The sequence below is a fragment of the Nansenia antarctica genome (assembly GCF_963989245.1).
Source record: "Nansenia antarctica genome assembly, chromosome: 4".
Lineage (NCBI taxonomy): Eukaryota > Metazoa > Chordata > Actinopteri > Argentiniformes > Microstomatidae > Nansenia > Nansenia antarctica.
This window is the reverse complement of record NC_137689.1, coordinates 17,754,292-17,782,256: the sequence shown is the minus strand read 5'-3', so window position 1 is coordinate 17,782,256 and position 27,965 is coordinate 17,754,292. Positions and strand designations below refer to the sequence as shown.

Below are 27,965 nucleotides of genomic sequence, written 5' to 3'. Positions count from 1 at the left end.
AGAGAGAGAGAGAGAGAGAGAGAGAGAGAGAGAGAGAGAGAGAGAGAGAGAGAGAGGGGCGGAGAGGCAGAGAGTGGAAGAGGTTGAAGACTATCCGGCATACAGCATATCTAAGGAGAGGGGTTAAGTGCAATATCAATGTAGCAACAGTGCTCTTCTTTTTCATGTTGGAAACACAACAATATTGACTGGCCAGCAGACGCAGACAGACAGAATGACAGACAGGCAGAGTGGACAGGCCCATACCGTTACATGTGGAGCCGTCTGGTCCTAGTTCATAGCCTTGGTCGCAGCGACAGAGGAAGGTGCCGTACGTGTTATAGCATCTCTGTTGACAGGGGGCGCCCATCTCACACTCATTCACATCTGGATGACGGCAAGCACGAGTGACCACAAGCACGAGCGGAGAAGTGAAGGAGAAGGGCAGAAGTCAGGAACAGGTGGACTTGATCAGTAGTTGGATTCTAAACACATGTTGTAATCATTGTATACGGAGGCTTACCGACACATGAACGGTTGTTTCCAGCCAACTGAAAGCCAGATTCACATTCACAGGAGAAAGAGCCAGGACATTTACACAACGATGCTGACAGTACCTGTACCTGCACTCATCAATGTCTGCAGAGGAGAAGAGAGGAGAGAAGAAAGAAGAGAAGTGGAGAGGAGAGGAGAGGAAAAGAAAGAAGAGGAGTGGAGAGGAGAAGAAAGAAGAGGAGTGGAGAGGACGAAAAGCCTCATTAGGGTCAGAATTACCGAGCGAAGTTCGGTGTAAAGAAGGTGTGATAGAGAGTGTCTCACTCACCCACACACTCGATGCCAATCTTGCTGTACCCGTCTGGGCATTGACAGCTGTAGGTGCCCACAGTGTTAATGCACTGCTGGCTAGGCTGGCAGTCATGAAGATCCAGGCCACATTCATCCACATCTGCAAAACATCACAAAACACACACACACGCACAGGTTTTGATTCATAGAACAAATAGAGTCATTCTGATGACATCACACCCTGATTACCATTTTTCTGACAAGACAAACAAAACATTTCCCTTCCAACAACAACACTCACACTCACAGTGTCTCTACTCCCACCTGACACCAACAAGCAGTGGCTATGGGCAGGGGTTTTTTGTGGATTGTTGATATGTTTTGAATGTGTAATCACATATTTGTATTTACTGTAGGTCCATATACTATATCTATCTATTTAGCATTGCCCCCCCCCCCCCCCCAGGCCTTGCTACCGCTACCCGCCTACTAGCGACGCGCCTGTTTCCCAGACACTTTTTGAGGCTTGTCACTCACCTATACAGACCTCCCCCTGTGCCTCGTAGCCCACTGGGCAGGGGTTGAAGGCCTCGTTGGACTCCACGGGCAGGCTGGCCACTGACTCAGGGGCAGCCTGCTCAGGGGCAGTGATGACAGAGGCGGAGCGGGGGAGACACAGGTAGCCACCATAGTGGTTGAAGCACTTCATCTCCCCCTGGCATGCTTCTGGAATGGTCTCACACTCATTTATATCTGATCGATGAGAGGGAGGGAGAGAGAGAGAGAGAGAGAGAGAGAGAGAGAGAGAGAAAGAGAGAGAGAGAGAGAGAGGGCAGACCAGTGAGAGGGGTAGAGAGGAATAGAACAGGGAACATTGAGAAATGTGCATGTAACATTAAACAAATAAAACAAAGAGGCTTGGTGCCATGTTATGATGACAGAGTGACACAATGGGATCATTAGTACAGTGACAGATACCCCTCTGTCACACATACCTCTCAGTGACATACGAGTCAAAGATTCATCCACCCACCTTTACAGTGCTGACTCGGAGCATCCCACACATAGCCATCTGTGCACTCCTGAGAGAGAGAGAGAGAGAGAGAGAGAGGAGAGAGAGAGAGAGAGAGGAGAGAGAGAGAGAGAGAGAGAGAGAGAGAGAGAGAGAGAGTCACACACACACACACACACACACGTATCTATCTCATGGCAGTGTAATTGTGACAGAGACAAGTGGTTGAAGGTTGGCTTTCAGAAGGAGGGGGAAAAAACAGGGGGAAAATGTGAGGCACTAGAGGGGAGTAAGGAGGAGAGAAGGGAAGAGATTTCATTCATCCTTACCGTGAGGCCGTCTGCTTCAGGAGGAGATTGGGATGTTGTAAGGCGGATAAGGGAAAGACTTGCACATAATATCCCATATATTCCCTGCATACTCTCTCCTATAGATAAAACACACACGCAAATGTACAGTATAGTGCTGTTCAACACTGTAGATTCACTTGATCACAATCACAAACATGCACTCAAGTCAGTCATACAGACTGACGACAACAAGACAAAGCCCAGCAACAAGTGCAGGCAGAATAGTGATGTTCCAATCTATCTATGTGTGTGTGTGTGTGTGTGTGTGTGTGTGTGTGTGTGTCTGTGTGTGTGAGAGAGGGAGAGACATACAGTATGACAATGGCAAATGCATCAATATGCTTCTTACATAACTGTACATAATTTGTTTTTATCTGCATAACTTCACTGGCCACACTTTGAGACAGACTAGACTGCCCCATAGTCTCATGGTAGAGTTATGTACACCAGGCCAAAGCATTAGTACAACTCTGTGTATCATTTGAATGGAACACATAACCTCATAATTTTAATGGTGTGAAATCTCATCAACATAATGGCTTCATTTCTCAGCCCCAGAATAAGCCCAGTCCTGACCAGGACTATTAGATCACTGGAGAATCTCCACTGAATGTGCTACCTGTCCAGGAAACACTGAAAAGCCTTATGTAGGCATACTGATATTGGCATACCAACCACATCGCCTCTCTTTTCGGGGATTAAAGCAATTAAACTGGCTCCAAGAGTGCTGTGACCTCCTTTTTCTTTTCCAAAATTCCACTGCACCAGTCTCATAATGCCACAGATGGGACTTCATGGAGGTGGTGTAATGGTGTGGGGAATGTTTTCTTGGCACACTTTGGGCCCGTTAATACCAATCAATCATCGCTTGAATGCCACAGCCCATTTGACTATTGTTGCCACAGCCCATTTGACTATTGTTGCTGACCATGTGCATCCTGCCCTCGAAAAGGAGGTACAGGACCCCGGCCGCTAAGACAAACAGACTGAAGAACTGCTTCTACCACAGGGCCGTCCAGGCCCTGAACACAGCAAAGACCTAAGTTCTGGGCCCTGGACAGTCTGGACGGATTGTATGGCAGCTGCTGGACTGAAAAAATCAGGTGTAGTGCTGAGGCACAAACATATACATTTCAAGCCTGCAAACTGTGACACTTTAAATAACGTGAAAAAATACTATTGTGCAATATGACAACCCTAGTTGACTATCTGTGCAGTATAGTACAGTGGATTGTGTACATAGCCTTTATTTATGTAAACCAGCTCCTTACCTTCTTGTGATTTTATTCTTTTTCTAAAAGTTTTTTTTTTTTTTCCCCTTTCCTAACACCAGGGGAGCCACCCCTCCTAAATTTCGTTGTTTGGTACCTGTACTGTAGCAATGACAATAAAGTCCATTCATTCATTCATTCATTCATTCATGGCCATAATGTACCCATCTTCTAATGGCTACTTCCAACATGGTAATGAACCACGTCACAAGGCAAAAGTCATCTCAAATTGGTTTCATGAACATGACAATGAGTTCAGTGTTCTTCAGTGGCCTTCCCAGTCACCAGATCTGAATCCAATAGAACACGTTTGGGATGTGGTAAAACGGGAGATTCACAGCTTGACAGCTTGAAAGTGCCCCTGAAAAATCTGCAGGAATTGCATGATGCAATAATGTCATCATGGACCAGAATCTCAAAGGAATGTTTCCAACATCTCATGGAATCAGTGCCATAAACAATTGAGGCTTTTTTGAGGGCAAAGGGAGGCCTATCTACTATTAGTATAGTATTCCTAATAAAGTGTTCGGTGAGTGTATATAGTGTAGTATATATTATTGTAGATAGTTATTGTAGTATATATTTATATAGAAGATATGCATACAGGGTAATAATAAGGCAATAATAATAATGACATGTAGGCTATAGGCAAATTAAACGTGAAGTCTCTCTTTGTTTACTACAATGTATTGCATATTCATTCTTATATCTTCTATTGATCAAACTCACTTAAAAGTCAAATGTTTAATCAAAAATAATTTCAATTCAAATAGCACATTTTTATATTCAAGAAATCTTACTTACCACTTTGTCTTCGTCTCTTGGTCCACAGAGGAGTTCGCTTGCATGTAACGATTCCTTTTTACCACTTCACAATTTATTCTAACAGAAGATCTCTAGACGCAGGACTACAGAACAGCTTTATGGAGTCTTCCTCACTTTGTCACCTTTTGTCTTAGTGATTTACTGGTCCTCTCCTTCACACTGTCTCTGTCCTACTAATGTCTCTGTCCTACAGCCACAATGGTGAAACGAAGGTGGCCGTGTGAAAGTGTGTATGAGAAAGAGAGTATTTGTGGAAAAAAGGGGGTTGGGGTAGAGAAAAAGGGGGGAATGGTACAGCCCCTTCTTACCCCCTTACCCCCCCCCCCCCCACCCCACCCCAGCCCACCCCAACCCACACACACACACACACACACACACACACGTTTTGCCATTCCCTCTGTCTATTTCTCCCTAGCCAGGATTCAAATTCCTGGTCTAAAGCCCAAATACCAAATCACTCAACCACCCTAACCAGAGACAATCGTGCAAAGAAAGGAACCCTGCTTCCCGATCGGAGGCATACCTGGGTCCAATCTGCCGCCATCTCCAACCAATTTAAACCTGTGTTAGGGTTAGCCCCACCACCACTGAGAATTCTACCTCAGTATCTTATCACTCTCACCCAGCTCCCTCTGTACCTCTGCCATCCATCCATGCCTTGTGCCACCCCTCCCTCTCCCTCTTCTTAAGACACAGTCGGATATTTACAGCCTGGGAAGGGGGGCCCGTAGGAATGTGGAGACAAATTAGTGTGCAGGATAAAAGGAGTGAGGTACAACAGTAAAAGACAGCGGGCCACTGTTTCTACAGCAGACACACAAGTGTACTAGGAACGCTCATGTTGAATTCCAACACTATCCGATGGTGCCCAGAGCATCTACGATTTGGAAAAGTGATCTGGTTCAAACCACACAGGCACTGTGATTCCATTCCCGTAGTCCAATAGTTATCATTAGGAAAAAGGGGACACTTTCTCAGGGAAATTTCCATGACCATTTGGTGCGACAGGGGCAGGAGGGGTTTTGACAGCTGTCCCAGCGAAGGGGTTTTATAGGGCAGTAAAGTCTCAACTCAAACCCAACCCCCCATCCCAGACAGCCCTGACCAACTGTAGCCCCCTGCTGCTTACCCACCCCCTTTACACACACACACACACACGCACGCACATGTGCAATCAACTACAAGCAGACACAGAGTTCCACACACATACTAATGATCAGGCACATACAGTATGTGTAAAACAAATATCTTCATTTAAGTCACAATTTACACAAGAATGTTCATCCAGTATATTTACAAGGATAATAACTAATAAAATAATAAAAGGGCCCTACCGACGAGATAGGATAGAGGAGGACAACAGGGCTACTCTCTGAGGAGGTGGTTAAATGCATGAGAGAGGACTGAGACACAGATTCACTGGAAGACGAGGTGGTGCGATTATAGATACAGAGCTGTCGCTAGTGCTTTCTATGTTGGGCTTCAGACAAGCATGCAGGGGATCCCCTTATTCGTGGTACATTTTCTGGATACAGCTTTGGATGACTCTCATGTATCTGTCCCAGAGCATCTGGTGCCTGACAGAAGAAGGAAGCAGTTTTAGTTCATCAACACAAACTGTATGAAGTTTCAGGTGATTATACATGCACATGTTTTGCACACACACACACACACACACACACACACACACACACACACACACACCTGAATGTGTGAAGAGAGTGGGGTGCACTAGTGTAGTGAGTGAGAAAGAGTGTGAGCTCTCCCTCTGTCCATCTATCTGATCGACATGGCTCGATGAACTGGAAGATGAGGGAGAGAGCAGTCTATTAGCAGTATGGACAAGCAGAACTGGCCACAAAGACATGTGTCAAAGAATGTGTCTAAGCAGTCCACAACACAATTCATCAAAACTGAATCTCATCAGAAGAGGAAAATAAACAATCCAGACATAAAGCAATGAAAGTAAAAAATAGAGCAGTAGATATGCATAACCCCATGGTCAAGCTGATAGGTAGAGTTAAGTTAAGTTAATACCATAACATAGAAAATGTAATTCTTGTCTAATCATACATGTGTTATAGACAGGGCAAATGTGCCAGTCAAGGACTTTTGAATACAAAATCCAATATTTTCTAGCCAGCATACCACTGTACAGACAGTGATGCATCCTAAAACATTTTATATATATTATAATGTAACACAATAATGATTTTAAAAACGTTATGGTAACCCTAACCCTAGCTTCTTGTGAACGTATTATTTACAATATGCTCATTTCAAACCGGCGACATGTTTTAAAAATCCATCTGTTAAACTCCACCCATTGACCTTTTAGAAACCAATCCGATTTGTTCTGCCCTAAACCAATCAGATTCTTTTTGCCCTTACAATAAAGTTGACTACACTTTATGTCAACCTGTGTGAAGCTCACTCAGAGGCATGTAGTAGAAACATGTAGTAAATCAACCATGACTGATGTAACAATACATTCATCTGCCATTAGGAACGTACAGTACCTTCTCCACAAGGTCGATGAACAGATCTCTGACATCTCTGGTGTGAGTGAGCTTAGATGCAATGTTAACCAGGGCTCTTGAAAGATTCTGTATGTCGACAGAGGGTGAGATAAAAAAAAAAGAAAAAAAAAAGATATCGCTCATGATATGTTCATCTCAATCTGAGATGCACTTGTCAACTTTATTTAAGTTATCATATCATAGCTTTGATACCTTAAATTTGGAATCAATCATTATTCCGTGCATTGAATTAAAATAAACGTATTATTGTCTATACTCAATTATTGTTACAACTCGCATTCTGTTAACAACACATTTTAGAATGAGTACACAGTTAAAGCTGCTCACTTTAAAGTTAGCCTCCATGTCATTGAAGACTTTGATCTTCCCTCGCAGCGCAGCACACACAAGGCTGACAGGGCGAGGAGAGGGAGATGACAGCAGTTAAGAGGAAACCGTTGTAGACACACAGAGCAATTTCTATAACAGCAAACCCATTTAAGCACTTATCTGACCCATGATAACCCTAACCCTATCTACCATACCTTTTATGTTGTTCAAGCATGTCTTTATCAGTAATCAACATTTTGAGATCTTTCAGGTCATGCAGAAACTCTTTCTCCAGGTCAACATCCATATCCTCAATCATGGTGTCTGTGAAAAAACAAAAGTGAGTGAGTTTGTGTTTTCTCTGATGATGTGCTGCTCTCCGGTTCAGAATGCGTAGTACCGGTAATGCCTCCCAAACGTAATGGGACATTTGGCTTGACAGATGTTTCTGGTAAGTCAGGTGTGTTCCGTCAGATAATTTGTGGGTGCATAAGAGAGCTGTCAATGTCTAATATTGATTCTAGGCTTTGCTTTTGCCTTTGGAGTCTGCTATTGGTGTCGGTCAACATGAGGACCAAAGAGGTGTCATTGAAAGTCAAGGAAGCCATTATTAGGTCAAAAGAATCAGAGAAACAATCAGAAACATAGCCAAAACCGTAGGCTTGCCAAAATCAACAGTTTGGAACATTAAAACGTTCAAAGGAAAGCATGCATTTAATTTTATGATGATAATGTGTTAGGCAAAAATACCTGAAAACAAACAACAACTGAAGATGGCTGAAGTACAGGCCTGGCAGAGCATCATCAGAGAACATACCCAGCATCTGGTGCGGTCAGTGGGTCACAGACTGCAGGCAGTTATCGCATGCAAATTGTCGACCAAATATTTAACGAGTGCTTAAATTGGACATTTCGTAAATGTGGCCCATTACTTTTGGGTACCCTGAAATAGGGGGACTATGTATCAAAAGGTGGTGTCATTTCTAAATGGTGAAACCAATATGTACACCAATATCATCAAATAAAAGCTGAGAATGTTTACTTTAACATACAGTAGTCATTCCTTGATTTCAAACCCAAAGCCAATTGAAATTAATCTAATATCTGGACTGCCCAAAACACACTCTGTGCATTATTGGTGTGATTCAAGCTCTAATTCAATAATCAGGCAATCAATCTATTGTTTAACTTGGCCTCATAGAGCAGTGAAGTAAAGCTTTGTAAATTAGGAGAAGCTGTATTGCTGAAATATCATTAATATTACCGTCTAAAACCTCTAAATAATCTACCTTGACCCACAATGTTATGTACAGGTTATGCACTGGTATACACCAACAAAGATGTCTCTCACCCACAGCTCCCACTGTCCAGTGACTGATGAGCTGTCCTGCACAGAAGGAAAAGTCCTGGAAGGAGAGGTACTGCAGCTTTCTCTTTCCCGTCTCAAAGCGGTGGTTTGCAAAAAACACAATAGTTGCATAGTCCCTACAGAAAGACAGAAATAACAGAGAATAACAAAATGTTAGTATATACATGTGCCAAAAAAGGAAGGGCAAGTTTCTAAGAAACATCATAATTCTGTTCCCATTTTCAGAAATCACCCTTTAAACGTTACACAGATGCAGTCATTAACCATTTTCAAAAAGTCTTGCCCCCACACAGTATTTTTTTCATTCTCTCTCTCTGTCTTTGACTCTATCCTGATATCCACCTTGCCAGTGTGTCAGACAGCAAGAAGTGATGCTGGATATTTTCCACTAGGGGGCCCTTCAACTCCTCCACCGCTTTGAACACCCGCTTGAAATTGTCAAACTGGAGAGAGACAGAGAGAAAGAAAGAGGGTGAAAGAGACAGATAGAAAAAGAATGAGGGAGAGAGAGAGAATAATAGGGAGAGGGTGGGCAGGCATCCGGTTGGCACGGTCCATATCCTCTATATTTTAATTTTTGAAAGGGGAATAATATTCCTTTCTCCTGTATTTTGTATGCTTTATTTGAACAGGGCTAGAGATAAGAAACAGAGAGGGAGACAGATGAGGAGTCCGTGGGTGATGCTGGACTCTAGGGGTTTTAGATTGCAGAGTCAGCTGGGCTAACCCCTATGCCAGACCCCAGCCCAGTGCTCTGCATTCCTAGCAAAGTGTCTGTTCTGTTGAGTCACAGAATATACACAGCATACAGTGATATGACCACAAGTGGATTCCTCCTGGCAAAATCACATCTCTATTCCATCTCAAAAGACACTTTCCTGGGTAATCTGACTAATCTGCATTATGCCACTGGAACAAGGATGTGCCCCCTCCTCAATGTGTGAGTGGCACTCATGTCCCACCTGGCGCCTGCAGCTTTTCAGTGTGATCCCTGTTTTAGAACTGATGTCATCCAGGTCCTTCTTGGTCCCTTTGGAGAGTTTCTTTCCCAGCACCTCTCTGGCAAATGCACTATCAAACATGTAGTATCTGTACAACACAACAACAACAACAACAACTCACTGTCAAACTCATATCTTCTTTTAGGACAAATTAGGACAGTTTTTAGGACAAACACACACACACACACACACACACACACACACACACACCTCTCAATGACCATGCTCTGGCACTGGGGTGTGATCTGGAACAGCAGCTGATTGGCCAGCTTGGTAGGGCAGTCTAAGAGGCGCTCACACATCTGGAAGGTTCTGAACTGGTCCATAGTGTCACTGTGCAGCACCTCTGCATTTGCCTCATACCCCAACAATGCCCCTCCGTCCATCCGCACTCTCACCGCACTGGCCACTGTGAGGGAGAGAGGAAGGCAGAGACAGGGAAGCGGTTACAGGGATCAGGTCCTTAACATCCTAATGTGTACACTAAATACATTTGGGTCCACAAGAATGCAGTGATGACTATGATAAAAACCAATGATTTGAAAACCATCTCATCATAGTCACAGAATAAACCGAATACAGACAAACCTGTATAACCATCCAACCAAAGCTGATAGACTTCCATATCCATGATTGTAGTGTTTCCCACAAACACATCCAGCTCCATAGCCATCTATTAACGACCAAAACAAACAATATTGGAGAATACATTTCAGAACAGTTTTGGGTCACAATACTTGCACGGCAGGCACAGTCAGAATGATCCTTCACCAAGTCTAAATGTGTCTAGGCCCAGTTTAATTTAAACGAATGGGGTCAATTCTTTCTAGGTGAAGCTGGCATTAACAGATAGCCTAGATTACCAGTAGTAGCATATACAATCACTCACTGCCTAGTCATTATGTAATTAAAACAGGCGAAAATACTTACCCTGAAAATTCGAAGGTGATCTGTCAAATTGAAGTTAAGCGGTAGCCAGCAACATTGCAGCAGGTACCGTTAGTTTGGTACGGCATCTGCGGGCGCAGGGTTCTCTATAAGATTAGGCTTATCAAATGTAAATAGCTGTAGCCAAAAGAACGGTCCAGACAACATGTACACACATTACATGTACACACATTAATCTAATTATTAAATCACAGCGAAACGTCCGAGGGGGATCGCTGACATGTCACTGCCTCTCAAAATCCACAACAGAAGGCGCACCTTTATTGGATCTGTTGGATTCGTTGGATCTCCTGCGATATTAGCAGGTACCATTGAAGGCACTTTACTGCCATCTACTGCAGTGGGGTAAAAATCTAATATTATAAAAAAATGTTTACTGCGCATCGCAATGATGCGTGCATGTTTTCGTAGATTATTTGCAACACATGCTGTCCTGGAAATAATATCATAGTCGCAGAAAATCTTTCTACATTCTTCAATATCTATTGCTATCTGAAATGGTAGGCGGCCTGAGGAACATGTCGACCTACAAACGTTTCGACATTTGATAGCACGCCTGCCAGGCAGAGAGGAGAAAACAGGCTGCAGTGTTTCATACCATGTCAACATCGGTGGTGGTGAGGATGAACTGGTCTTTGACCAAATCGATGTTTTCGTCATCCTTTTCTCGCGCTTTGATGCATTAGATAGAATATGTCACATTTGATTTGCAATGTTTTGTCCAATTTGTATTCTCTTTCGTATTTTTGCAGGAAACATTCTCTGCGGCCTTGCAGATGATGAGCATCACATCTCTTTGGAGATGCTATGGACGGGAAGACAATCAAAACAAGCCCATAAGACAATTTTAATCCATCTATAAGCACAACCTGTAATAATTTTATGCAATATTGAATGTGTGCTTTCAATCGCATTATAGCATCTCGAGCCTGCAGCTGCAGCGCATAGCCTACAACAACACAATGTGCAGCAACAGTGAGATTGACTGCGAGCTCTCTAAAATGTCCGACGCGCTCTTGTTATCATTCTCAAAGACAGACCTGGTGGCCCGGTTACGCAAAGAGGAAGCCAAAAAGATGACAGCCCTGATACAGCGGGGGCGTTTAATCAAAGAGGTTAACAAACAACTGCAGGACCATTTACTCGAAATCAGGGAACTTAAAGCAGTCAATAAACGGCTGCAGGAAGAGAATCAAGAATTGCGAGAACTGTGCACTTTCCTGGACGACGACCGATTAAAAGTGAAAACGCTGTCGCGAGAATGGCAACTTTTTGGACACCACGCGGCCAAAGTAATGCGTGAGGACATGGGTGACCATTTAAAAAAGCTCGCCAATTTGGAGCGAGTGCAAGGCGGATTGGTTAAAGAGAATTTTGATCTTAAGGAACTGTGCGTTGTTTTGGAGGATGGGTGTGTCAACAGAGGTGATTCCAGCCCTGGCGGGTCGTCCGATATAAGTTTACAGTATTTGCAAGCCCGGGACCTTGGCGATGGAAGCTCCAGTACTGGGAGTATCGGTAGTCCCGATCCGATTCTTCTAGTGTGTTCCCCCGATGATTAAGATTAAGAGATTATTAAGGGATGTTAAACTCAGGACATATGCTATAGCAGGTATATTCAGTGGAATTACTCATTTTGCATGTAATGCTTATGTTATATCACCCAAAATATTCTCCATATAGGCCTCTTTCAAACTGCTAATTAATGACAAGAAGCGTTCCATCCATCACCATCAAGCACTGTCAATGGGCGTAATCGCACTTCAACCTACTGACGGGAGCTGACCATGGTGCTGAAATGAACTCCGCTGGTAATTCAAGGCCATTTTCCCATGCACGTCGACTATCACTGAAATGTGTGTTCGAGAACCACATAAACAATTGTTGTTGCAAATTGATATACACTTAAAAACAAAAAACTAAAGAAAAACATTCTAGAACGAAGAACCCTTCTGGAATACATTTGTTTTTCTTCTTCTGAGTGGTTAAATGCTTCACCAGAAAAATGTAGAATCTGTAAATCTCAAACACACACCCAATACAATGTCTTATTGCTTATCTGCTTCTTACATCTAATTCTTCACTAATAGATTGTAATTTGACAAAGAGATCATTTTCTTGGATTGAATGTCACACGTTATCTTTTGTCTTATTGAGAGGCACAATCACATTAGCTATTAACACAGTGTTTTGGTGACACATTTATATGTATTGGATTTTTGTACATTTTATTACAATTTCAACAAGGCATTAGCCTATCCGTTAAGCTGTTGAACCTTTTGAAAGTAGATTAGTGTCCCCTCCTTGAAATCAATGTTGCCCTCATGATATTTGTGAGTATTGTACAGTGGTGCTGAATTGTTGTGTAGTAGCCTAATTGTTAAATAACTCATGTTTTAATTAAAAACATTAATGGCTTGGAAATGTAGAACACTTGTAGTTTTCTAACTGATTCGTTTTGTTTTGAATTATTCTCTTTACAATGTCCTGTTATGAGATGTATCAAGGGGGGGGGGTCTTGCTTTCATATGCCAAATAACTGGAAAATATATTTCTTTGTCAGAATAATGTCAACTCAATAGAAAAAGATGGTTACAATTGTTTGACTGTCCACTCTGTTTTAATATGTCAATCAATGAAAGACAAATATAGGTACCAATGACTTTGTCTAGCCTACGTCACTTATATCACCCAGAAGTTGAAATTGCACTGATGTATTGCTGCCCCTAAGTCCTTAGAATGGTCGATAAGCCCCAACAGTAACATCAAACAGTCTAGGATTGTTCAGTGTCCCGTCGTTGTCCAAAAGAAAGTAGAACTTGTGGCCTTTCACTCTGAGGGGAATGAAAGACGGCGACTCCTGTCTGTGGGCATGGCAAGTCACTTGTGATAAGGGTATGGTCATTCTCTGCCCCTTGTTTGGTCCGAGGGGTGACTGCGTTGACACAGTGACCATTCCACCCCCCTTGTGCAAAATCACCTGGCTGACAGAGCGGCGACAGAACAGCAGTCCGACTCCAACAATTCCTCCTCCTGATAGAAAGAGAGGGAGATAAATAATAGAAATGATGACACAAATTGGCCAATTAACTAGAGCAGTTATGACATGTGAAGACTGAGTGAGACAACGGCATAGTCTACAAGCCTGTGTGCCTTGAGTCTATTTGGCTACATTTCTGCGCCTAGCCTACCTACCAATCACAAGACAAGCCAGTGTGAATCCGTATCTCCAAGCATTATGTCCCAGGTTCATATCGAAACTCCAGAATCCTGCCAAGCCAGTAGTGGCCACTTTCCGTCCACCCGAATCACTTCCGCGAGTATCTCTTAGACCAGTAAAGGCAAAGTGGGCCAGGTATGTCCAGAAAAGCAACTGGGCACCACAAAAGACTGCTAAGAGGCGAAAGAATCTGGTTCGGTCGTGCTCAAATAGAATGACATCTTTTGGAACTGATGTGGAAAATGAACGGGAGGCGATCGTGGGATGCCGCAGTTTCTTTAGCAAATGACATCTTGTCTGTGTATTCAACATTCTTAACTGGAGTGAGCACAGACCAAAACATAACGATCGGGCCCCCTCTTTCCTTATCCAGTTGTAAACACTTGTCATCCCACGTCCTACCCCAATGCATGACGAGAATGGCTTTGCCAGTGTAATGAAAGGCATGTGTGATGAATGGTTCAAGGTCTCGCTTGGTTTGACATCGTTGAAGACCCTCAATCGCGAAATATTCGGCAGTCGATAGCGTGCAAAACGGGAGCAACGCTCCGATGAACTGCAAAACAAATACAGAAAGCCCATTCTTGACGGTGCTTCTTCCGTTCAGTTTATAAAGCTGTTTGAATGTTTTCAGAGGGAATCGGCTATAGCAGTTACTTCGTGCCTTACTGTGTAGGACGCCGCCATGACGGGAGTGTTGGTGTACGGATGCTGCCCTGGGACAAATAAGATAGAGCACCTGACTATCAGAAACGCAACCTGTCTTGCTAGAGATTACTTATTATAGGTCACAAACATGTCAGAGAAATTAGTTGTCCTAAAATACATTCTTATTCAAATCACATGTCATGTAATTCTCATTGGAAAATGTCCCACGTGAATTTCTCTGTATTTTATTGATAGAGATACAGTACAGGCCTAAAGTTTGGACACACCTTCTCATTCAATGCGTTTCCTTTATTTTCATGACTATTTGGTACATTGTAGATTCTCACTGAAGGCATCAAAACTATGAATGAACACATAGGAATTATGTATTTAACAATAAAGTGTGAAATAACTCTAAATATGTCTTACATTTTAGATTCCTTGTTAATAAAATATATAATAATAATATTAAATATAATATGTGTTAATACTAATATGTTATTATATATATATTTAATATTATTATTATATATTTTATTAACAACAAAAATATATATATATTTTATTAACAACAAAAAAGCAAAGGGTGGCTACTTTGAGGAATACTTTGAGAGTTATTTCACACTTTTTTGTTAAGTCATTCCACATGTGTTCATTCATAGTTTTGATGCCTTCAGTGAGAATCTACAATGTAAATAGTCATGAAAATAAAGGAAACACATTGAATGAGAAGGTGTGTCCAAACTTTTGGCCTGTACTGTATACATTTTGATCAGGTTTGCGTTTGCCTACCTGGGGCCTGTTTCGTTTTTCCCCCCAGTGACAATGTATGTATAGTAGAAGATGAAAGTCGTGACTCGTGTTATTTAGGCTACTATTCAATGACTATGGGCTTGCTTTGTCATCCGTAGGGTTAGGGGTTAACCCTAAGGCCTGTAGCTAAATCTGTTTTACTTCTCATATACTAACTAGAGCAAATTCAGGACTAGTCTACAATAAAGAGAACTTTACTCGGTGCAGGTCCGCTTGTTGAACAACTCTGCTGCGCGAGGTTGTGGGTTGGAAAGTATGGGGGGGATGAATTTGCAGGGTATCCGCGGTGTCTTGAAAAGTATTAAAAGTTGATAAATACATTTTGGGAAAATCAAGACCCTTATTAAAAAGTCTTATCACGATTTTATAAGGTCTTGAATTTTGTAGGTATTTTTCTTAATTAGACTCTGTCCAAAGAGCTTGATTCCTAAAAACTAGTAAAAGTTTGTGAATTTATTAGTTTTATAAAAAAGAAAAAAAAGAAAAAGATGAACCGGAAATTGTGTATGATAGTGGTCTAGTCTATTGCGAACTAAAACTGTTCAGTTAAAGGTGTCACTGATGTCAACGGTTACAGCTCCAAGTGGCGGTGAGGTCTGGAAAAATATTGACAAGGTCTTTAAAAAGTCTTAGAAAGGTATTGAAATGAACCTCAAGATTCCTGTATATACCCTGATTTGACACAATAAAAAAATACAGTTCCCATGATCCCTTTTGTTGACACACTCCCTCCTTTTGTTCTGACGCCCGTCAGGCGGCGCGCGTGTCCGCCCGTCTGGTGTCGTGCGCGTGCGAGCCCATCCGAGAACTGAACATTTCATTTTCTTCCTCAGACGCAGACACACACAAAAGATCCAACTATGGTAACGTTACGTTCGTGTTCCAAAATATCTAACCATGTTGCATTCATCCCACAGTATATATGTTAACGAACCTTTAGGAGGAACGAAATTATCACTGATCATAAAGTCAAGTGATCTTATTTTGATAATTCCACAATTGATGAACATTTCTGCTAGCTTAGCTTAAATATGTGCTGGCTAACCTGCTAGCAATGAATCAGTCAGTTGTCATTACCTGGCGTGGTTACTATCTATCTAGCCCAGAGTCCTAGTTTAAACATGGACGTGATTGTGTGAACCTGTTTGTATTGATACTAAAGCACCAGTTAACGGGTTTGTCAGGGTTTTGACTGCCAGCTAACGGGGTTTCTGCGCTGACTTTCTGGTTGTGTGAAACTCCTCGCCTCGGGCTAAGCTAGCTGTCAAACCGGCTGTCACCTCGGAAATAACATGCCTTGTCATTACACAGCCAGTCTGTCAGCTGTAGGTTAGCTAGCTAACTACTTCATCGTGTCTGTCATTTTAGTTTTAGCTGTCACGCAATATTCTCACTCAATGATCTAAGCTACCTTGAATGGCTTCTCAGGCCCAGGCGGCCTAGCTGGAACATAGCATAGCTTGGCTCCCTGCTATCCCTGGCTAGCTTGGGTGGCTAGCTCAGAGGGTGACACAGTCAGTTCAATGGGCAGGCTAGCTAACTAGGTATATGTAGCTATGTTTTTTTTGTTTTTTTTAAGCATTCTCCACTTTATATGGTGGTCAATTAGAACAGTACATTTCTTTCGTTCTCTCCTGCTTTGGTCAGTGTCTCATTTGGCCAGTTATCAGGCAGTCTCCTGTCCTGTCCGACCCCACCCTACTAGGAAAGTGCACCGTTTTGAACCACTAACGTTAGCTAAGCTAATCTAGCCAGTCAGCCAATCTCTCTAATGGACGTAGCTAGGAGGAAATAGGCCCATGTCTTCGGACTTTGTTCACGGTTTTAAGTTGTTTGTGTGGCCTCCCCCTGATGACTATTAAAATGAGTCCATAGATTGGTTGGGGCTTACCGTTAGCAAGCCACGGGGACACATCTGCCCACTGGACTCTTGTGTTTAGAAGTGCAATGCTGTAATCCTCCCCACATTTAAACAGGGTTAGGTTTCTCAGGACAGGTAGGGAGATATAGATTGACTTGTTGTGGCAACTCACTGGCCTTAACTGAACCTGGACGAGTTGTGTGTACGGTCTCCATGCCAGTAGGTAGGCTAAGCAAGTAGGCCATGCGTGCATTGAGTTGTGCATTGTTAAGTCACCATCTGTGTTTACATTTGTTACAACTTGAAACTGAGACCTAATTGTCTAAAGACATTTTTTATGGAGACTAACGTTTTCCCAGGTTATTCTCTAGATGGTCATTTGGTACTGTGTTGGTTGATCATGGTTGTTGCAGTTGTTGGTGTGGGAATGTGGGCCAGCATGTCACTCACTCACTCACTCACATCTCCAAGGTGTTGGGGTTTTAGGAGCAGATTCAGCTGCTCCACATTCGCCGACAGACAGCTGGTGTTATGCTGACCACCCTCTCTATTGCTCTCTCTCTCTTTATGCTGTATACGTCTATCTTGATCTGACACGACACTTTAACTCAGTTATTGTTTATTTATTGTTTGAATTGTGATGTATTTTTGCAAAGGGCAGAAAATAGATATCTCTGGCACTTAACAGCGGGACATTATTTCAATAATTCAAGGACTGACCTAACCTTTACTTCAGATGAAGCCAAGGCATTACAGTGGGCCTTGTAAAAAAACATTTCCTGGGTAATTTCAGTAGTCTATTGTTTGCTACTAGCACAGTTGTTGGTTGAGTACACAGTTAGTATATACACTAAATAGCACATGTAATTCCTCCTCCTTAGGCCTCTGGGGTGACAGTGACCGATGAAGTGATTACCGTCTTCAACGAGATGAAGGTCCGTAAGGCCCAGGCGAATGAGGACGAGAAGAAGAAGAGGAAGAAGGCAGTGCTGTTCTGCCTAAGTGAGAACAAGAAACACATCATACTGGAGGAGGGTAAAGAAATCCTGACTGGGGATGTGGGCAGCACTGTCCAGGACCCTTACTTGCACTTTGTCAAGATGCTGCCTCCAGACGACTGCCGCTACGCCCTCTACGACGCAACCTACGAGACCAAGGAGACTAAGAAAGAGGACCTTGTTTTCATCTTCTGGTGAGTGGTAATTGTCCAGCGCTGGGTTTGAAGGGGAATTGTAACCACTTGTCGTCAAGACAAAATAAATAAATGTGTGTCAATGTAAAAACCATGTGATGTGAATGTAATTTATTATGCCAACATGTAAAATGAAATCATTAACAAAAATAAAAAAGTATAAATAAAAATTACATTTAACTTGTGATTGCTAAGTTCACAATTAGTCATTAAAATCAAAACAACCATAAGTCATCTTTGAGATTTATTGAAAAGTGTTAATTACACCCAACTTCTTTCTTATTGAACTGGAGAATATTAGGCTTTATTAAGTTATTTCAGAAGATTTTGAAGAGGTAATTGAGTGGTATTACCAATCATACTTTTGTAGAACAGCCCCATAGTTTCAAATGTGTCATTTATCCATTATTTTTCTCTGGTTTTGATGATGCCAAGATTGACATGAGAGAACTTAAAGTAAATTGTGATAGTGAAGATATAGACAGAACAGGAGGTTCACCCTTTTTTTGTTACCAATCTGTGTTTCAGGGCCCCAGAGAGTGCTCCATTGAAGAGCAAAATGATCTATGCTAGCTCCAAGGATGCCATTAAGAAGAAATTCACAGGTGAGTGGAGAGTGTTTTAGGACAAAAACAAATATCATTCTATGCTTCTGTATATTTCTGATGTTATTGTATGATGTTTACATTTTAATATTTCAATATACATTTAAATTCTAGGTATCAAGCATGAATGGCAAGTTAACGGTTTGGAAGACATCAAAGACAGGCGCACCCTTGCAGAGAAGCTGGGAGGCTCATCTGTGGTGACCCTTGAAGGGGGACCTGTATAAATCCAATATGGGGCTTCAACTGAGGCCTTTAGGGAGAGAATGAGCAGAATAAAAAATCCTGGGGGTTTTGCTGTTCATTCCAGAATGGGGAGGGATTGGGTGGGAGGGTTTTATGTACCAATAAGAGGGGCTTGGCGGTGGGGTTGTACTCTTGTTGTCACAAGAAAATCAAGTATGCTATTTCATGGTTTAAAATTGTGGTTATCATTCCACTTCTCAAAATGAAGAACAAAAATAGACTCAGTCTTAAGATTTATGCTAAAAGTATAAAACAAGTTGTGACAAAATTTATGAAAAATTGAAGAAATGTATGTACACCATTTCAAGCTTGTCCTAACAATTTATCACAAGTACAAGTGAGAGGGTTGATGGTGGGGTTGTACTCTTGTTGTAAGAAAAAGTATGCTATTTCATGGTTTAAAATTGTGGTTATCATTCCATTTCATAAAATGAAGAACAAGAACAGACTCAATTTATGATGAAGGATTGTGATGAAAATTGATAAAGAAATATATCTTGACCATTTCAAGCTTGTCCTTAAAAATTCCACTTAAATGAAAAAACTAAATGCAACCAAAATGTGGTTTGTATTAAAGTGGGTGATGAAGTAGATGATGAAGGATTATTGAGATGAAGAACTGTTTGTGTTATGTATGATGGAGGTGTATAAATGGACTGGGCAAACGAAAAAGTGGTAATGAGCCATTATGACTATCACAGTAGGTTATTAATATGTCAATTTATGAATACTGTTCATACTTATCTGCTGATAATTCTTGTAATGCCAAATTTGTTCTTGAGCATGTTTGTAGCTAAAACTAGATTCTGTTCTGAGCTTATTTGCCTAATATTTCAATTCACAAACTTGAAACATGATTCCAGTAAATTGTGATCATTTCCAAGACCTTTGACCAAACAGTTACAAGCTTTGTTTTGAAAATGCACTCCTTTTTCCCCCAGACAAAATTTCAGAACAGCTTTAACATGAATTTAGAAGTGGGTTTAATTAGGTGAAGTAAGGTGGGGGGCAGCAGTTGGAACAAGCCTGTGAGAGTAAGTGTGGATGGATATATTGTGGGTGTTTTGTCTTTGTCTCCTTATGTCTAAATAAAGAAAATGCACTTAAATGTACTTCCTAGTGTCAGTTTCATGTGTTTCTAATTTGTTGTGACTTTATAACTTGTCTTTTTTGAGAAAGTGCAAGCTACTCAGAATTAGTAAAGCTATGTTATTATTGGAGGTAGCGACAGCATCTATTCTTCAGCAGTTTTGTGCATTGTATTTTATCTTGTCACCTGCCGTTATAGTCTGTTAATGTTCAATACTGATGAGCTCAAGATGTGAGACATTCTTGAATAAGGCCAATGAATTGAAAGTAATCCACAAGATGTGATGGATGAATAGAGACATGAAACAGAGTGATGACTTTCAGTAGTAGCAGATCAATAGTAGGTAAAATGATGTGTTGGCTATGAAATGTATTTCCCCCCCCAAAAAAACAGCACTGAACTGTGCAACTATACCAAAAAAAAAAAAAGTAATACAGCATAATTTTATTGTACATTTTCTTTAACTATGTTTTTATGAAACCATATAAGACCAGAAATAAACCACCATAGGCAGCTATCACCATGCCTTGAGCTATATTTAGACATACTGTTCTCTCTGCTGTCATTCATGTTTCAGTGTCTAGATGTCAGGAAATATACAAATGTCTTACAAGTCATTTCCTATTCCATTTAAATAATATAACTGCAATTAAAGCTATTCTTACTGTAGGCTTGGTTAGGTTTTCGCTGGTTTGTCAATTTTGATGAAAAGTCATATGGTGTTCCTTGATCCTCAAAAAGTAATACCAACACTTTTAGGTAATGGTATTGATTATCAAGGATCCTAAATGTACTAATAATTCTCACTTGGTAAATGGAGAATTGTAAAAAGCGTGGATGTTAACCTTTAAGTACGGCAAAGTAAGTGAGGTGGATCTTAAGATTTTACATAATATATCCATCCATAATTATGTTTATTTTTTCCCCCTAGTATTTTTTCAAGCTGTGTAGAGATTGATAAAAAAAAAAAAGTATTACTATTAGCTACCTTTAGTGATGGTGAAAAATATTCCATTGAATGCATTCTTTAGTTTGGATGGACTTGTGGAATATATCGTTGTTAAAACTGGTCATTCAATAAAATATTGAATGTAAAGATGTTATTACTTACGTTGAATGTGAAAGACATGCCCAGATTAGCTGTCACTGTGGCTGTTGGTTAAAATATTATCTTTGAATGTTTGTAATAATTGTTATGTCTGAACGATTGTAATAATTGTTTTGTGTTAATAAAAAATAACATTTGAAAAGGACATATCCCAGATTTGAGCTGTTACACCGGTGGTGCTACAGGTAGTGTAGTTTAGTAGACCTACTTCCATGTCCTACATTGTTGATAGTGAGCCCTTGATCAGTTAGGCGTCACCGATTGCATTGGTCCTGCTGAAATGTGCTTGCCAAAAGTTTATGTTTATGCAGTAGCTCTGGCAATGATTATTACCTTGCCTGCTACGGTCAAAGACATCAGACGCGGTGACGATGCGAACAGACCCGAAAACAAACCATCCACATCGTAACGATGCGCTGTAGGTGTCCCTAGCTCAGTGACGTCAGCTCTAACAGCGACGATCAAAAGTGCAGGTGAAAATAAAATAAATAAATATTATGTCTGGATGAAAATGAGACCGCTTACAGTGCTGCTTACACATGACGGAGAAGGAGGCGGAGTGAGAGCGAAGTAACCTCTAGCGAGTCCCATTTCTGAATGGACGGATGGAGATATGCACGAATAGCCCTGCTGCTGATTTTGATCAACCCTAATCTAATTAAATAAATGTCTTGCTTTATTCTAGGCTACTTATTTGTTCATCGTCTTCCTTCTTGTGCCATAGCACAACGACTGTGATCATCGAATTTTTCATTTGTCACGTCGGCGACTAAACGGACATCTTTAACCATCACTAAACCATCACAACCATGTCAGTGGAGACATCTTTTGCTATGTCCTGTGCCCGAGTGAAAAGGAACGCTTTGGATTGGAGGTGCGACAATTGGACGACCGCTTGATGCTCGAGAGGACGTTTGCTTTGGAAAAATCGGAATGAGATATGTGGCTGATGTTGGGGGAGATTCCGACATAGGACCCCCCTAATTGTGGTGGGAGTCTTGGACAGAACTCCGATGCAAATGGTGAAGTCGTAGCAAGTGAGGGACCGAATGACAATGCCTGCGGTGACTGTGACCGGAGAAGCGCCCTTACTCAACGGGGCTACCAGAGAAGAGGTAGCGTTGTGGTGTTTTAGAAGTGTGCGTGTGTGTGTGTGTGTGTGTGTGTGTGTGTGTGTGTGTGTGTGTGTGTGTGTGCGCGTGCGTGTGCGTGTGTGTGTGTGTGTGTGTGTGTGCGTATGTGCGTACGTGTGCGCGTGTGCGCGTGCGTGTGTGCGCGCGTGCGTGTGTAGTCCACTATAATATTTAATGTGTTGCCTACTCTGAGCTAGACCTAAACTCTGTATTAGTAAAATCCCCAATCTTTTATTGGCACTTTGCTCAGCCAACATTTTGCGCGGAAACAGCCTGGTCCTAATATGGGGTTGCAACTTCTCCCTCCGAGTCAGGCTGGTTGTACAGCTCTTAAGGTCAGGTTGTTGGAATTGAGTCTGTGTGCAGCACACAAGGTTAAGCTACCTGAAGAGTCACCCCCCTCACTACAGGAGAGACGCAACTGCATTGCAGTCGAACGGGAGTTTAAATGATTTAGCTGAATTCGGGCTATGTTGACCGAACAAGGATGTGTGACATTCAACCTCTGCGACATGCGACATGAATGATTAATTTCCTAAATCACGAGGAGACTCATATAGGTTATATGTTATTTGGATGAATTCAAACGCATTGGCATAGTCGTCCCAGCCGACAATCTGCTCTGTGGCCCTTACTGGCCTACTAAACTTGCGACGACTTCTCGGAGTTGCTGAGCAAATTACCAACGGTTTTATGTTACAGTGATCAATAGAGGGCAGACGGTGAAGGAGATGGGCAAGCAGTGCACTCATCATGTTTTTATTATAGCCTGCTTACTTCTTACACTTTATGTGATCACTCACTCCTTTATCTCTGGCTTGCCCTTTACTGTAATGGAAAGATAAGATGACGGTATAGACTACAACAAAAACACAGGCATCCAGGGGCAAAATCAGAGAGCAAGTTGGGTCAAAACACATTGTATCTTGTGTCTGCTACACACACACACACACACACACACACACACACACACGCACGCACGCACGCACACACACACACACACACACACACACACACACACACACACACACACACACACACACACACACACGCACTACATTATGTGGCTGCCTCTAATAGTCTAGGCAACAACTGTCTCTCAGACCGGTAGTTCTTAGGGCTGCTAAATAATTCACACCAGTTGAGTGAGACAGCCCTATATATACCAACCTAAACCCACTATCTTTCTCTCTGTCCGCTTTTTTCATCAGGACGTTTCACATTTTGGGTATGAGTTTCAATGAGTCATCAACAAGACTACATTTTTTCTCACTCTATCCCCCCACTTTATTGATCTGATGGTATCTTGTCATTTTGGCAACTTGCTTTGAAAATTGATACGAGAATATTTTGCCCTTGCATTCAGGGCTGAGGGGTAAGACGAAGCCTCTGATTTGGAGCTATCCAGAGGGGTGTAACAAACAGGAAGTAACTTGCCACTGCATTAAACTACAGTCTTTTATTTCCATTCATTCTGCAGCATCATGACACTAGAAGTACTCTTGTTTCATAGTGCTAGTGTCAATAACGAGTGGGAGGGATAGAGTGGAAGAAAATAGCACTGTGGAAAGAAGATGATGCTCCAAGGCTGTACCATTATGAAACATGTGAATTCCACAACCCTCTTTATTTTTTTCCCTCTCCTCCACTCTCTTCATCTCTTCCTCTGTAATTGCCTTTAAGTGGAAGATGAGTGCACAGCCCATCATCGTCAACACACACGCACACACTCACACACACACACAAACACAAACACACTGAACTCTCATGTTCAACTGAACTCTCATGATCTCTCAAGTTCATGATCAACTTTTGCCTCAGCTTGCTCTCTTGTCCTTGCATTGCATGCACAGACTCTTGCAACTCTCTCCCAACCACAGTATGGACAGCAGCCTGCCTCACACCCCCACTGCAAGGGCACTTATGAGAGAAACCAATTTAAAATGTAAAAAACACTGTTTTATCTCACACTCTCTGTCTTGGTTTGTCTCTTAGTCAGGTGCTGTCTATTCGTGTGAGTGCGTGCGTACATGTCCAAGTGCACTATTGTGCGCATATTTTGCCCTTCCACTTTACTCAATGTACATATGCATCCTCCCAAGGGAAGCACAAATGGCCACAGTACCACTAACTGCCACTGGCAACAGAGACGTGCATGCACTCTCCCTCAGACCCACTCTTAATGAGGTCTAAAAGCATCAGCCTTTTCCAATGCCCCCTAAGTCAAGTGTTTAAAAGGGGCTGCATGGTATGGGTTACACTCTGCCAGGAAATGTCTTCATGCCTCCAGAGACTGGAATGGTTAATCTCAGGAAGATCAGGGGAGCATGAGAGGGGATAATATTGATGTATAATGTTGCTACTTTAGTTGTTATACCGTTTTTCTAATATTGTTATACATACAGATTAGATGTGATTAATCACCTGTATTCTTCTGAAATGCACTTCAATGATTGTTTGTTTTCTGTTTGTGTTTTTTCTTTTCAGAAAAATCTAGTTTTAACACCCTTTCCTCTCCGTGTCTTTCTGCTTCTCCTTTTGTACATCCTCCAACCCTTCTCCTCTATTTCTCTTGTCCCTCCCTCCTAAAACCTCATCCTCACCTCTTTCCTCATACATTGCTTAATGATCCTACCTACTCATTCCTGAATACAACTCTTCTTTGTAATCTTTCCTGTCCACTACCATCTCTCTCTTTGTTCAACCTTTAACCGGTCCCTAACCTTAACCCTAACCCTTACCATTACCCATCACTCAACCTCCACTAACCCTAACCCTACATTTCTCCCTGTACTTAAACACAACACTGTCCCACTATCCCCTGTACCCACTATCCCCTGTACCCACACCTTGTCTCTTCTCCCTTACCCCTTGTAGCAACGTCCCAGTAAACAGTCCCTCTCTGGGTCCCTGTGCCGAGAGTCCCACTGGAAGTGCCTGCTCCTCACACTGCTAATGTTCGGCTGTTTCGGCACGCTGGGATGGTGCTCCCTCTACCGCATCACCGTCATGGCTGCCGATGACCACGCGCTCTACTACGGTGGCCGTGCCCGCCTGTACCATGACAGCCCGTGCTCCAACGGCTACATCTACATCCCGGTTGCCTTCCTGGTCATGCTTTACATCGTCTACCTGGTGGAGTGCTGGCACTGCTACTCCAAGACGGCATCACTGGCCCGAGTGGAGATAAGCCAGGTGTACGACAGGGTCCAGAGGCTCCAGCAGGCGATGCCCTGCATCTGGTGGAAGGCCATCAGCTACCACTATGTTCGAAGGACAAGGCAGGTGACTCGCTATCGCAATGGCGACGCTTACACCTCCACACAGGTGTATCACGAGCGGGTCAACACACACGCAGCCAGCTCTGAATTTGACTACGCTCGGCACGGCGTCAAGGACGTCTCCAAGGACCTTCTCGGTCTTCTGGAGCATCCGGCCACCCGCCTTCGTTTCACCAAGTGCTTCAGCTTTGCTTGCGCCCGCGCGGAGGCAGCCTACCTCACCCAGCGGGCACGCTTCTTTGCAGATAACGAGGGTCTGGACGACTACATGGAGGCGCGTGAGGGCATGCACCTGAAGAATGTCGACTTCCGCGAGCATATGCTGGCGTTTCCCGACCCCGCGCGGCAGCCCTGGTTCTCTCGCCGGCGTGTGTTCTGGCTGGCCTCCGCCCTGCTGTTGTCTTGGCCACTTCGCGTGGTGGCGGAGTACCGTACTGCGTACGTGCACTATCACGTGGAGAAGCTGTTTGGCGAGAACGACGACGCCAATGACAATGACAACACTGAGATGGGCAACTACCGCCCAGGCATGCAGAGCGGGGTACGCGGGGGCCCTAGGTTACGTGTCATATCCAGAGTCAACACAGTAGACATCACGGAATTAGAGTGGCACATCCGCTGCAACCAGCAGATGGTGCCCAGTTACTCAGAAGCCTTGCTGATGGACCTTACCACAACTGCCAACACAACTGCCACAGCTTTTCCAGCAGCAGCAGGTGTCCCAACCCGGCGGAATTCCAGCTACGTCCTCCAGAGCTGCCCACGCTGCCGCAGGTCTACCAGCAGCTCCTCACTCCCCTCACGAGTCCGGGGGAATGTTGCCATGGGAGCTAGCTCTCTGCCAAGTGGGACTGTGGGAAGGCTGGGAGGAGGAAGGCTAGCCATCAGTCGCAGTGGATTCTCCCTGGGGCGGTTGCACACGGTGCGTCAGGCCTGTCTGTTTCACTCCCGGAGTCTTGGTGGTGGGCTGGGGGGAAGACTTGACGAGGGAGGCGGTGGATTTCTGGGACTGGGCCTCCGCCGGGCGAACGAGGAGGCCAGAGGGGTCCTGGTGGGAGACGGATATGACGATGACGAGAACAGTATACAGCTGGAGGAGGATAGAGATCCAGACATAGAGAGAGTCAGGGTGGATGTCAGGGACGGAGTGACAGAGAGACCACCTGCTTATCAGGAAGCACTCCACTTCCCTGTGTTGATCGTCCACGGTGAGGAGAGTTGTCATGGAGGCGGAGACCTTGACGCAGGATAACTCCTGTGATTGGTCCGGGTTGACATGCAGTTCTCAAGCAAATCTGCACAAGATGACATCGAGTCAGAGTAGTGGAAGGTGCAGAGAAAGGACGGAGAAAGACAAATGTGGACGGTTGCAATGACGTAGAATGAGAGGGGAAGAAAGCTGTCTCAAGGTCTACTGTGTGTGGGAATCTGTAGGGAAAAGGGATTAGCGGGCTTCTGTAGATGAAATTACATTGATTTAGTTGCTTGTGTCCATAAGCAGAGACTTGCTGGTGAATAATTGTGTTCTACTGTTAACAATGAAGAAAATTGGCTTTGTATCTTTTCCCTTAAATGTATGAAAAAGGAGCTTCTCTTATCATTCCTAATACTTAACATCAACTGTATTGCTGTTGCCAGTAAGGTATGAGGTTATTTTAACGGGAACAGATTAAAGGGAACTAATTTCTCAATTAGCCTACCTGCCGTAGGATGATTGGAGAGGTTATCTTTAACGTACAGAACTCCCTGTTTGAATTGGAGCTCACTCATGTCACACACACAGACAGAATACATATGAAACTACGGTAGATTAATTTTAGATTTGAAGTTATGAAAACATTTAACCAAGATAAAGTAGTAATGAGACTTATGTGAACAATTCAGCTCTCCATTTGACACGACATGATTGCGTAGCATGAGCCAGATATCTCAGCTCCAAACCGTGTCTTAAAATATTGTATGACATCAAATATATAGACATTTAGTGCTAAGTATGGGCATGTTTGAACTAAGACCATACATTTATAGCTAGAAACTTTAGGAGTTAAGAATACATATCAGGAAATACATTAAAGCAATGGATAGTTTGTGGACCCACCAGACATTTACATAGGGTTGTCCTGGTTACTCCCTGTCTTCCAAAAGCATCTGGGCCCATCATAGATAACAGCCATCTGGACTGTGACACACTTTTATATTTCTGCCCAAACATGGGGAATGTATGGTGGATGGAGATGGATGAGGAGATATTACAGGGATGGATTATTGTTCCTTACTGTCTGCATTTAAACTATCATTCTGTCACCACTTTTATAAAGCAGGGTTTTTTGCTAAATGTCTCAGTTATACCCACTGTTGTAAAAATACATCATGGACAA

The 27,965-nt window shown here is 42.8% G+C and overlaps 5 protein-coding genes and 1 pseudogene across 6 annotated transcripts in view; 3 read left to right on the top strand and 3 right to left on the bottom strand.

Moving 5' to 3' along the window:
* The window catches only part of LOC308155766 (EGF-containing fibulin-like extracellular matrix protein 2), a 4,334-nt pseudogene extending 2,138 nt beyond the window's left edge, over positions 1-2,196 (bottom strand). Inside the window, exons 1-6 of the transcript in view lie at positions 2,107-2,196; positions 1,799-1,847; positions 1,303-1,518; positions 803-925; positions 503-618; positions 253-366 (exon numbers count right to left, since the gene is read on the bottom strand). The product of the transcript in view is annotated as an EGF-containing fibulin-like extracellular matrix protein 2 (transcript). The remainder of the gene's footprint in view (positions 1-252; positions 367-502; positions 619-802; positions 926-1,302; positions 1,519-1,798; positions 1,848-2,106) is intronic.
* Positions 2,197-5,730: 3,534 nt separating this feature from the next.
* On the bottom strand, positions 5,731-10,115 carry LOC308155765 (acidic fibroblast growth factor intracellular-binding protein B-like; the record flags this gene model as incomplete). The annotated part of the gene is made up of 10 exons (XM_080529139.1): positions 5,731-5,800; positions 5,928-6,025; positions 6,743-6,829; positions 7,091-7,154; positions 7,288-7,396; positions 8,424-8,557; positions 8,784-8,884; positions 9,404-9,530; positions 9,653-9,851; positions 10,031-10,115. The coding sequence occupies 10 exons, from the start codon at positions 10,113-10,115 to the stop codon at positions 5,731-5,733; spliced, it is 1,074 nt and encodes a 357-aa protein (XP_080385265.1).
* A 1,237-nt stretch (positions 10,116-11,352) lies between these two features.
* On the top strand, positions 11,353-11,952 carry LOC308155297 (coiled-coil domain-containing protein 85B-like; the record flags this gene model as incomplete). The annotated part of the gene is made up of 1 exon (XM_080528589.1): positions 11,353-11,952. One exon carries the CDS (start codon positions 11,353-11,355, stop codon positions 11,950-11,952), a length of 600 nt encoding a protein of 199 aa, XP_080384715.1.
* A 951-nt stretch (positions 11,953-12,903) lies between these two features.
* LOC308156546 (transmembrane protein 223-like) lies at positions 12,904-14,240 on the bottom strand. The gene is made up of 2 exons (XM_080529914.1): positions 13,586-14,240; positions 12,904-13,423 (listed from the first exon to the last, which is right to left on the bottom strand). The coding sequence occupies exons 1-2, from the start codon at positions 14,190-14,192 to the stop codon at positions 13,125-13,127; spliced, it is 906 nt and encodes a 301-aa protein (XP_080386040.1). The 5' UTR covers positions 14,193-14,240; the 3' UTR covers positions 12,904-13,124.
* A 1,622-nt stretch (positions 14,241-15,862) lies between these two features.
* On the top strand, positions 15,863-19,040 carry LOC308154940 (cofilin-2-like). Its single transcript, XM_080528162.1, has 4 exons — positions 15,863-15,934; positions 17,814-18,124; positions 18,653-18,729; positions 18,844-19,040. Exons 1-4 carry the CDS (start codon positions 15,932-15,934, stop codon positions 18,954-18,956), a joined length of 504 nt encoding a protein of 167 aa, XP_080384288.1. The 5' UTR covers positions 15,863-15,931; the 3' UTR covers positions 18,957-19,040.
* A 3,188-nt stretch (positions 19,041-22,228) lies between these two features.
* LOC308155202 (transmembrane protein 151B-like) lies at positions 22,229-26,839 on the top strand (the record flags this gene model as incomplete). Its single annotated transcript, XM_080528462.1, has 2 exons — positions 22,229-22,288; positions 25,184-26,839. The coding sequence occupies 2 exons, from the start codon at positions 22,229-22,231 to the stop codon at positions 26,837-26,839; spliced, it is 1,716 nt and encodes a 571-aa protein (XP_080384588.1).
* Positions 26,840-27,965: the final 1,126 nt, after the last annotated feature.